Source organism: Nannospalax galili, unplaced genomic scaffold (genome assembly GCF_000622305.1).
Source record: "Nannospalax galili isolate Female #2095 unplaced genomic scaffold, S.galili_v1.0 scaffold511, whole genome shotgun sequence".
In the NCBI taxonomy this organism is placed as follows: Eukaryota; Metazoa; Chordata; class Mammalia; order Rodentia; family Spalacidae; genus Nannospalax; species Nannospalax galili.
In genome coordinates, this window is record NW_008331831.1 from 1911294 (window position 1) to 1923694 (window position 12401).

General features: G+C 39.1%; 1 protein-coding gene across 2 annotated transcripts in view; it reads right to left on the reverse strand.

The window, feature by feature from the left end:
• The window catches only part of Usp14 (ubiquitin specific peptidase 14), a 37020-nt gene that overhangs the window by 21567 nt on the left and 3052 nt on the right, over positions 1 to 12401 (reverse strand). For both annotated transcript variants that reach the window (XM_008826960.3, XM_008826961.3), the window contains exons 2-5: positions 10492 to 10637; positions 8133 to 8165; positions 3910 to 4014; positions 2407 to 2510 (exon numbers count right to left, since the gene is read on the reverse strand). In XM_008826960.3, the coding sequence (XP_008825182.1) occupies positions 2407 to 2510; positions 3910 to 4014; positions 8133 to 8165; positions 10492 to 10637 (388 nt within the window). The remainder of the gene's footprint in view (positions 1 to 2406; positions 2511 to 3909; positions 4015 to 8132; positions 8166 to 10491; positions 10638 to 12401) is intronic.

Consider the following 12401-nt stretch of genomic DNA (forward strand, 5'->3'; position numbering starts at 1 on the left):
TACTTTCTCCAGTCCATTCTCACTTTCCAACTACCTCTCAGCCTGGCAGGGTTAATGCCTGCCCAATTTAACCACTAACTTCCCCCAGACTCTTCTTACACACCTCTAAATAAGCACTCTTTTACATCTCCCATCAAAGCAGTTCAAAAACAGTACCTGTCTTCCTCAGTCTTTTATTTTCCTATTAGACCATAAATACCTCGAAGGTAAGTAAGTATGATGTCTTGTTCACTGGTAATCTTTAGTTATTCTTTCAAATTTTTGCTCTCCATTTTTTACTTTTTTTTCTATTTTGAAGGTCACATATAGCCCAGTTTTGACCTCAAACTCACAATGTTCCTGAGAGCCAAGGCTGACCTTGAACTCCCGATCCTTTTGCTTCTACCTCCCAGGTGGTAAGATTATCGGTATATGCACCATGTCTGGCTTACGCAGTGCTGAGGATCGGACTCAGGTCTTCATGTGTGCTAGGCACACACTCTACCAACTGAGCTACACCCCAGCCCTTTGCTCTTAATTCTACCAAAGCACTGCACAAACTATTAAAATGGGGAACAATTACACTTATAAAGCTGCCTAGAATTTAAACTGTGGTTTAGAATCCCATCATAGATAAGAACTAGCAACTTGTCTAACAGAGTTATAAACTAAGAATCAAGTTAGGTGACTTTTTTTTGTCAGGGAGGGGAGACACAGCTGGCTCTTTTTTTTTTTGGTCTTTTTGAGAGAGGGTCTCCCTGTAGCCCCAGCTGTCCTGGAACTCACTATGTAGACCAGGCTGTCCTTGAACTCACAGAGATCCACCTGCCTCTGCCTCCCGAGTGCTGGGATTAAAGGCGTGAGCCACCATGCCCAGCAACTACTGAATTTTTTAAAAGGGCAATTAATTCAATTAAAAATAGGCAAATGTGGGGCGTGGTAGCTTCGGGATACCCTATCTTTAAAAAAAAAAAAACTACTTCATCCTCTAGGCTGGCTGTGGTCAAATTCAGGCTGTAACAAGAACAGGTACAAATATGGAAAACTGCACACTGATAAAAATGTAAAATGGTACAGACACTTTGGAAATCCATTTCTGAGTTCACTGAAATTTTAAACAGTTTCCTTATGGCCAAACAATCTACTCCTAGAGAGATCAAACAGACTGTCTACAAAAACCTGCAGGTGCCAGGTGTGGTGGCGCCCGCCTTTAATCTCGGCACTTGGGAGGCAGAGGCAGGTGGATCTCTGTGAGTTCAAGGCCAGCCTGGTCTACATAGTGAGTTCCAAGACAGCTGGGGCTACAGGGAGACCCTGTCTCAAAAAGACCAAAAAAAAAAAAAAACCAACACCTGCACATGAATGTCCACAGCAGCACTACCTGTAATAACCGAAGAGTGGACACAAACCAAATGTCCATCAACACAAAAAGAACAAAGTCTGTGTGTATATCATGAAATATTAACAGAGTAATGGTCTACATGAACGAACCTTTAAGACTAGGATTCAAAGTTAAAGAAGCCAGCTGGAAGACCACATGATTCCATTTATGAAATACTCCAAATGGAAAATCTATAAAACAGAAACTAATGACTGCCTAAGGCTGAAGGTGGGTAGCAAAATATGAGCAAAACTGTATCAAATTCTCAAAGAATAAACATGTTTTTAAAATTTTTTAAGAGGGCTGGAGAGATGGCTTGGTGATTAAGAGCACTGACTGCTCTTGTAGAGGACTCGGGTTCAATTCCCAGCACACACATGGCAGCTAAGAACCATCTGTAAGTCCAGTTCCAAGGGCTCTGACACCTTTTTCTGACCTCTATGGGCACTTCACGACACGGGTGTACTTACACACATGCAGGCAATACACTCATACACATAAAATAATTTTTTAAAAGAAGTGATTGCCAGCCAGGCGTGGTGGCACATGCCTGTAGCCCCAGCACTCAGGAGGCAGAGGCAGGCGGATCTCTGTTTGAGGCCAGCCTAGTCTACATAGTGAGTTCCAGGACAGCTGGGGCTACAGGGAGACCCTGTCTCAACAACACAAAAAACAAAAAGAAGTGATTACCAATGAGTAGGGGTTTCCTTTTTTAGGAAAGGAGAGGTATTAAAAAAAAATACTATGGTGATATTTGCCTAAGTCTAACAAAAACCACTAAGCACATTAGAAGAGTGAATTAAGCTGGGCATGGTGGTGGCCCGCCTTTAATCCCAGCACTCAGGAGGCAGAGGCAGGCAGATCCCTGGGAGATCGCCTCAGCCTCATCTACAGAACCAGTTCCAGACCAGCTGGCACTACAGGGAGTCCCTATCTCAAGAGTGAATTGGTATGATAAACGAATCTCAAGATGCTGTGACAGCAGGGCTACTCCAAATGTGAGTCGCCTCTACCCAAAGATTTGGACCATTTCTTTTCAGTCTTACCTTTTAAGGGCCTCTTTCAGTTCAGGCACAGAACGAATACACTGAACTGTAGCATTCATGTAACAAGTGTTACCGAGATTTGTCAATCCACATGGTAATTCCATCTGATTAAAAAAAGGAGAATTAACACATTGCTAAAATGACACAACAGGTGGACATCACTAAAGTTCATGCTCTCAGTCAAAAACCATTTACCAACCTCTGTCAATTTATACTCTAACAAAAGGTTTTTTACTTGCATGATGCTGGCAATGATTCTGTTTTAGTTCTCTTCTGGAAAACAAGAGAACCCTATCAATCCTATCTCTCTTACTGAATGGGCAAGAGAAAAAGATAGCAAAAATGCATAGAAAGACTTCAAAAACCTAAAATAACCAACTCACAGAATGAGATGGACTTGCTAGAGAAATCCTGCAATCTCAGTACCCAGGAGAAAGGAGGATCATGAATTCAAGTCTGTCCAGGCTACACAGTGAGGCTATCTCAAAAGATACTAGATAGTGCCAGGTGTTACTGATTTTGCATTCACATTTAGGATAGGAGCTGGGAGGTACTCAGTGGAAGAACATTTGCATAGTATGACCTGTGTTTGATGCCCAGAACTATTAAAAAAAAAAGTCAGGATAAACTCCGCTTAACATGAATGGTTTTAAGAATTCAAATACCTGGGCTGGAAAGATGGATCAATGGTTAAGAGCACTGGCTGCTCTTGCAGAGGACTTAGATTCGATTCCCAGCACCCACATGGTGGCTAACAACCATCAGTAAAGTCAAGTTCCAGGGGATCCAACAGCCTCTTCTGACCTCTAAGTGCACAAACAGGTGCACTTATATACATGCAGACAAAACATTCATACACATAAGATAAAAAAAATTTTTTTAATAATTTAAATATCCTAGCATTTAAACTTTTCTTTGATCCTTTCTTCCTCATAAAACAGTAACTATTTCAATAGTGCTATCTGGCTATACATATTTATTATACATTAATTTATATTATATTTGTGTCTTTTTTGTATACATTTTATAACACCCTCATCTGTAAAGCAATGTTAGTTATAGTCCTAAACAGCTTCTAGTTTTGAGACTTAAAAGCACAAACCCTGAATTAGGAACACTGTACTTAATGTTAAATATAAGTTAAGCCTAAGTAAAACCACTTGAAGAAAAGCAATAAAAGTATACAACACACACAAAAAGTTTTATGACTCACTGACTACAGAAGAATATATTTAAGCTAATTTCAAAAATAATATTTTTTTCTTATGGCTAAAAACATCTACCAATGTTAATACTTAAATCAAAACCTTTAGATACTACTTTCTGAAAGACATCGTAAATGTCTTTCAAAAAGTAGTGATCCACAACTTCCAGCCTCCACAGGCATTGCACAACACAGGTTCACTTACATACATGCAGACAAAACACTCTGACACATAAAATAGAGGAAATTGAAAACAAAACACAAAGTAGTGACCCAACATAAAATGTGGTGTGTCTTACAGCAGATGCTAACTGCTCTTCTGTCATGTCTTCTACAAAGACAGTTTTAGCTGAGGGTTCTTCTGGAAGGGCATCTGCTGATCCCATCATTAGTACAGTCATTCCCTGTTACAAAACAAATTAAACACATGAAAATAAAAGTTGAAAATGTTTATGTTCAGTGAACAAGGAAAACATTAAAGAATTCATGCCACATGATTCCATTAGCCAAAAAGGTAAATCTTACCTGGATCTAGGGGTGGAAAGGTGGAGTGACTTTAAATGGGCCTGTGTTCTTTAGGAAGGTCACCAAATTCATAATCTTAAGACTGTCTATGTGAATCAACCTTCATTCTTTTATTTCTACAGAGACGTTTTATAATAGCAAAGCAGTACTAAGATCACTAAAGAAATTTTTTTTTTTTTTGGTCTTTTTGAGACAGGGTCTCCCTGTAGCCCCAGCTGTCCTGGAACTCACTATGTAGACCAGGCTGGCCTCGAACTCACAGAGATCCGCCTGCCTCTGCCTCCAGAGTGCTGGGATTAAAGGCGTGCACCACCACACCTGGCTCAAGAAACTTTTTCCAAAGCTTTCTTGGGAAGTAAATACGTAAAGGATACTCCAGCAATAACCAGTAAAAAAAAAACAGAAGAGCACCATGCTTGATACACACCTGTAATCTCAGCACTTGGGAAGTAGAGGCAGAGGGTTAGGAGTTCCAGGCCAGCTTGGGCTCCATAGCAAGTTTGAGGCAAGCTTGGGCTAATGAGACCCTCAAAACCCCAAAAGAAAGAACAAATGTAACAAGAAATAAATAGCACTTTAGTAAGAAAACTACATAAAGATTTGCTTAAGGATGTTTAAAAGCCTAAGTAAATGGAAGGACATAAGAGGGTTCTAACTGAAATTAAAAAATGTAATCACCATAAAGATGCGATTACATAAATGTAATCAAATTCTGTTTTGAAGTTTTACAAAATGATTTAACATCTAGCAAATTTACATCTATGGCAATGGTTAAGAAATCTGAAACAGAATGAAGAAATTAAAACAATGTCATTTATAGGGCTAGAGAGATGGCTCAGTGGTTAAGAGCACTGACTGTTATTGCAGAGGACCTGGGTTCAGTTCCCAGCACCCACACGGCAGCTAACAACCATCTGTAACTCTAGTTCCAGGGGATCTGACACCCTCTTCTGACCTCCACGGGCACTGAACAACACAGGTGCACTTACAAGCATGCAGGCAATACACTTATACAAGTAAAATTTAAAAAATCAACGTATTATGCCAATTAACTCAACAGAAATGGAATAATTCCTTCCAAGACAGAAATTACCAAAATTGACGTATTGTATAACATCGAAATCATCTACATTTATTCAAGACACTAAATTCTTTTTAGCTAGCATACAAAATGAGATTGAATATGGCATTTCCATATACACCACTGTAACTTGCTCATACTGCTCCCCTACTACCCTCCCCAATTCTACCTCATCCCTTACACTGTTCATCCCTCTCCCCTCACATAGTTCCAATTCTGCTTTCACGTGTACATGCATTTAAATGTAGATCAAGTAATAAATATGCAGTAGCCTTTCTCTATTACCCTCTACTGTTCCCTCCTCCTACCTTTAGACTCTACCCTTCTACTTTCATCTCACACACACACTATATGCTATCTTCAAGAAATTCATGTTTCGGGGCTGGAGAGATGGCTCAGAGGTTAACACTGACTGCTCTTGCAGAAGACCCAGGTTCGAATCCCAGCACCCACATGGCAGCTAACAACTGTCCATAACTCCAGTTCTAGGGGATCCAACAGTCTCTTCTGTCCTTCATGGGCATGGCACAACACGGGTACACTTACCTACATGCAGGCAATATCCTTAGACACATAAAAATAATATAAAAAATTAAGAAAGAAAGAAAGAAAAGAAAGAGAAAGAAAGAAAGAAAGAAAGAAAGAAAGAAAGAAAGAAAGAAAGAAAGAAAGAAATTAATTCATGTTAGGCCAGGCGTGTGGTGCACACCTTTAATCCTAGCATTCAGGAGGCAGAGGCAGGCAGACCTCTGTTGAGTTCAAGGCCAATCTACTCTACATAATGAGTTCCAGGACAGCCCCCACCAGGGCTAATAATGAGACCCTGGCGGGGAGGGGGAGACAAGAGAGAGAGAGAGAGAGAGAGAGAGAGAGAGAGAGAGAACACTGTTAGAGGCTAGAGGAGATGGTTCAGTGGTTAAGAATGTTTACTGCTCTTGTGGAGGACCTACACGTGGACCTCTAGCTCCAGGAGATCCAATATCCTCTTCTGGACTCCCTGGATAACTACCCTCACATGTACACATATCCACATATAGACCCATACATAGATACATAGTTATATATACACATACTATTAAATATAATACACATCACATAGTTACTGTTTTTACTTAGACTGGTTTGCCTGTTTGGGTGTAAGGCACAGGACCTTGTGCACACCAAGCATTCACTCTATCAACAAGCTATATACTTCTAGTCCTTTTTTATTTAATATCTTTTGACATTTATTTATGCACCATAGCATACAAGGGACGGTCAAAAGGCAACATGTGGGAGTCAGGTCTCTCCTTCCACCATGTGAGCTCTAATCATCAAAAACACATCACCAGGCTTGGCAGCAAGCACCCTTAACCCACTCAACTATCTTACCAGCCTCTTTTGTTATTATTTTTACATGAATGAATAATATTTTTTAAATTTCTCAGGCTTATTATCTAATATAATAAATATCAATGGATAAAGCCTACATACAACAAACTCTTTGTGGTTAGTCACATTTAAGAGTGCACAGACATCACAAAGCCAAGAAATTTAAGAACTGAATATAGACGGGAAAATAATTTTAATGTTAAAAATTGCAGGGCAGTGGCACACATCTTTAATCCCATTTGTGAGGTTTAGGCAAAGCCCACCTGGACAACACATAGGAATCAATGGGAGTAGGCTGGGAATGCACCTCTCAGTGGGAAAGGGCATACAGCAGCCCCCAACCCCAAAGATGGGGGATGGAAGGGGGGGTGCTGTCAATGAGACTAAATTACCAAAAGAAATTAACAAGAAATAGAAAAGTGACTTAACACTGAACAGCCATTAAGTTTTAATGAACTTGAAAAAGATAAGATTAAACGTTTATCAATTATACCCAATAAAAGTCATAATGATTAAAAGGGAAACAGTGAACTCATAATTTGCAGATAATGTTCCCATATATGTAAACAACTCAATACAATATACAAAAAAATACTGAAACTATCAAATTAATTAGTCACAAGACAGAAATAAACTTAAAAAAATATAGTATTGGGAAACAATTTTTTATTTTTATGTCTATGAGTGTACTGCCTGCATGTGTGTAAGTACACCCATGTCATACAATGCCCTTGGAGGTCAGATGAGGGCACAGGAGTTGGAGACCAGTCCCAAGTCAGCTGGGGCTACAGGGAGACCCTGTCTCAAAAAGACGAAAGAAAAAAAAAAAAAGAGGAGGGCACAGGATGCCCCGGAGGTGGTTACAGATGAAGAGATGGCTTAGTGGTTAACAGCACTGGCCACTCTTCCACCCACATAGTGACTAACAACCATCCTTAACACCAGTTCCAGAGGATATGATGCCCTCTTCTGACCTCTGCGGGCAGTGCATGCAGATGCTGCACTTATAGACATATGCAGAACACTCATGTACCTAACATTAAAATGAACAATAAAAAAAATTTTAAAGACCTAAACAAAATATAAAATATACCATACTCAAAGATTTAATACTCAATTTATGTTCATTCTCTTCAGATTGACCTAAGGGCCTATGTAATTTCAAACAAAGCCCTAAGAGTCCATTTGCAGAAACTGACTTATTCTAAAATTATAATTGAATGCAAAAAAGCTAAAATATCCTTGAAAAGAGGACAAAGGTGAAGTTACACTATCTTGTTTCAATACTCACTTGCTTCAGTCATCAAGACCATGTGATACTAATAACTTTAATCAGTTAGTTCAATTAAGCAAGAGCCCCAAAATAGAACCACAACTGATTTTTCAAGAAAGGGTCTAATACAAGTTAACTAAAGAGAAAAAAAAAATTGAATAAATGGTGCTCAACAACTGGATAAGAGGGAGAAAAAAGGCCCATGGAATTTACTCTGGTGAATTAATTATGTTATCGCATTATAGTAACCAGTAAGTATACTTAATACTTACATTTTTCATTTTGATGTTCCCCCAGTCATCATCCTGTTTCAAAGACAAAATAGAACACATTTAGCCACGCTGCACAATTATTGAATTTGAAGTTATCTCAAAATAAAATTTATCCTTACATAGACTGTGGTTGTTTTGCTTTGTGTTTTTTTGAGACGGACTCTTAACTGTGCAGTCCTGGCTGATTACAGAGATCTGCCTGCCTCTGCCTCCAGAGTGCTGGAATTAAAGGCATGTGCCACCAGGCCCAATCTATATGTAGATGTTATTCGAAATTACTGAAATCAAGAAAAGCTTTTTTTAAACAAGGATCTAACAACTGCTTAAACTGCACAATATAAACCAGTGAACAGTACTGGCAGCAACACATACTAAAAACATACAAATAAACAGTTAACAAGAACTAAACACTTAACTGCTGGCAAATGACAGATCCCGATGTTTCATATTTAGAACCAAAAGAGCTAATTAGCACCTAGCATAAGACAAGAATGAAGAATAACTTTTTTTAAAAAAATATTTTATTTACTCAGGCATGGTGGTGCACGCCTTTAATCCCAGCATTCAGGAGGCAGAGGCAGGCGGACCGCTGTGAGTTTAAAGCCAGCCTGGTCTAACATAGTGAGTTCCAGGACAACTGGGGCTACAGGGAGACCCTGTCTCAAAAAGACAAAACAAAACAAAAAAAAAACTTTTTATTATTTTTATTTTATGTGTATGAGTGTATTCCCTGCATGTATGTGAAAAACACCTGTGTCCTGAAATGCCCATGGAGGTCAGAAGAGGGTATCAGATACCCTGGAACTGGAGTTACAGATGACTGTTAGCTGTCATGTGGGAGTTGGGAACAGGTCCTCTGCAAGAGCAGTCAGTGCTCTTAACCGCTGAGCCATCTCTCCAGCCCCAAGAATGAAGAATAACTTTTGAAATAAGGTCTAAATAACTAAAATGACTAAATAATTTATCACCCAAGGTCAAGAGACTCTTCAACAAATGGATCTCAAGTACTAAATTTCATATCTAGGGGCAATTAATAAATATGTCCACTTCAGGGAAGGATGATTAAGACTTTTTTAAATGCCATTCATCATTGGTCCTATAGATATTTTGAAGCTAAACCCTTATCCTCACCAGAAAACATTAGTTCCTTTTTCTTTATTTTTTTACAGTGCTGGGCATCAGTCTTCGAGGCCTAACACGTTAGGCACTGTGTAGCAACAAATTATGCCCACAGACCACTCCCTCTTTTGACAAAATTTCCAGGTACTTGGGGCTGGAGAGATGGCTCAGTGGTTAAGAACACTGGTTGTTCTTGCAGAAGACTCAGGTTCAAATCCCAGCATCCATATGGCAGCTAACAACTGTCCATAATTCCAGTCCCAGGGGATCTGACAGCCTCTTCTGACCTCAAAAAAATAAAAGATAAAATTTCACATTCTTATTATCATTTGCATCCAAAATATTTACTAATTTCTATTACGTATTTATATTTTAATCTCTTAATTTATATAATACGTTAAATAATTTTTTCACTTTTTAAAAAATTTTATTTATTCTTTTTATGTGTGAGTGAGTGTACTGCCTACATGTATGTAAATGCACCTGTGTCATGCAATGCAAAGATCAGAAGACGGTATTGGATCCCTGGAACTGGAGTTAGAGACTGTTGTTATCTGCCATGTGGGGGCTGGGAATATAACCCCAGTACTCTGCAAGAGCAGCCAGTACTCTTAAATGCTCAGCCATCTCTCCAGTCCCTCTGTTATTTTTTTAAAAATAAATTAGGCAGCCAAGCATGGTGATGCACACCTTTAATCCCACAGTCAGGAGGCAGAGGCAGGCTGATCTCTGTGAGTTCAAGGCCACCCTGGTCTACAGAGTAAGTTCCAGGCCAGCAAGGGCTACACAGTAAGATTCTCTTGAATAACGAATTACTTCTACTGCATTTTTAACAATAAAAATTTCCATTTCTGTAACATAAAATTATTAAAGGTACATAAACCAATTTTACATTAGTCCAAAAAATTAAATTAACATATCTTTACAGGAAAAAGAAAAATCCAACATTACAGATAATTATAACGTGGCATTCCTCTGACTCCTAAAACAGAGGTTCTCTCTGCAAAAAAAAATTTAATGGTACATAAAAAAAATTTTAAATGATATTTTGAAATAGGCATAATGTTCTTCCCATGTTCCACTTCACTAATAAAGTCTGAATGCAATATAGTATATACTGTCATACTTTCAGCCAGTATAAAAAAAATACTTCAAATGCTACATTAACAATAAACATAGTTACTAGTGTTAATCATTTTTATTATATAATAGTAATATTATATAATTTAACTAATATTACCTTCAATGTTCCTCCTTTCACCATAACTTTTTGTCTGGCTGGCTGGACTCCAGTCAATGCAAAAAGCTGAGCCTTGAACACCATTGGAGGTTCATCAGTATTTAATTCTACACCTTCGAATTTCTCCTTTCCCCATTTTACCGTAACTGTAAACAAAACCATAATTTTTTTCTTTTTTTTTTTTTCATTTACAGACTTCAAATTTAGAAAATCCTTAGGGATAACATATTCAAACTATATCCTTCATCTTATGCCCAAAACAAATAATATGCATAGCAGTAAGTAATGAATAACATTTTACTAAATCTAACTCAACTTTATGGCTGTAGCTCGGGGGTACAGCACCTTCCTAGCATGCAGAAGGCATGGGGTTCAATTCCCAGCATGTGGAGGCCAGAAAACAACTTGAGTCAGTTCTCTCCTTCTACCATGTGGGTCCCAGAGAGCCAACTCAGGCTGCCAGGCTTGCACAGCAGGTGTCTTTATCTAGTGAGCCATCTGCTGACCCCAAAAATGTTTTTAGAACAGAAAACAAGTTTTGAGAAGGACGTGAAGAAACTGGAAACCTGTGCACTCTACTGAGAATGTAAAGGCAGCTGTGGGGGGGAAGCAGCAGGTATTTCCTCAAAAAAAAAAAGAATTCAACACAGGATTGCTATATTCAACTCCTCCCAGAAGTACAGAAAATGTTTACTTGTTCACTCAGCTACTTACAGCCCCATTCACAACAGACAAAAAAAGATGCAGATGCAGCCAGTGGTTCAGTGCTTGCTAGCATGTATGAGACCCTGGATTCGATCCCTGAACAAAAGAAGAGTAAGGGAAAAGAAATGGAAAGGGAAAGAAAGGAGAAGATGGGGCGTGAGAGGGGGAATGAAGAAGCCCAACTGAGAATATTCAGACTTAAGTAGAAAATTCTTACATGTGCAACATAAATCATCCTTGAAGACATTATGTAAAGCCAGTCATAAAAGGGCAAATACTGTATAATTCCATGTATATGAGGTACCCAAAGACGTCAAAGTCGTAAAGACCAAGAGTATGTTGGTTTCCAGAGGCTACGGTACTCAAAAAGGAGGAAATGTGTTTTAATGGAGTTTCAGCTTAAGAATGAACAAGTTCTGGAAATAATGATGGTTACACAAAAATGTGAATGAGGGGGCTGGAGAGATGGCTCAGCGGTTAAGTTATTCCTGGAGAAGACCCAGGTTCAAATCGCAGCACCCACATGGCAGCTAACAACTGTCCATAAAGTCAGTTCCAGGGGATCCGACAGCCTCTTCTGTCCTCCACGGGCACTGCACAACACGGGCGCACTTACCTACATGCAGGCAATATACACATATACATAAAAATAATAAAATCTTTTTAAAAAATGTGTATGAGGCTGGTGGTGCATGCCTTTAATCCCAGCACTCGGGAGGCAGAGGCAGGGGATCTCTGTGAGTTCAAGGCCAGCCTGGTCTACATAGTGAGTTCCAGGACAGCTGGGGCTACAGGGAGACCCTGTCTCAAAAAGACCATTAAAAAAAAAAAAAATGTGTATGAACTTAGTGACATAAAACTTCACACTTAAAAAATGGATGGGCTCATCCCTTTAATCATAGCAGAGGCAGGTGGATCTCTGTGGGATCAAGAGCAGCATGGTCTACAGAGAAAGTTTCAGGCTACCTAGGGCTACAAGGAGATTCTGTCTCAAAAAGACCAAACAATTTTTTTTTTTAATTTAAAAAATTTGGGGAGCTGGAGAGATGGCTCAGTGGTTAAGAACACTGGCTGTTCTTGCAGAGGACCCAGGTTCAGTTCCCAGCACCCACATGGCAGCTAACATCTGTAATTCCAATTCCAAAGGATTCAATGCCCTCTTCTGACCTCTGCAGGCATCGTACAACATGGGTGCACTTACACGC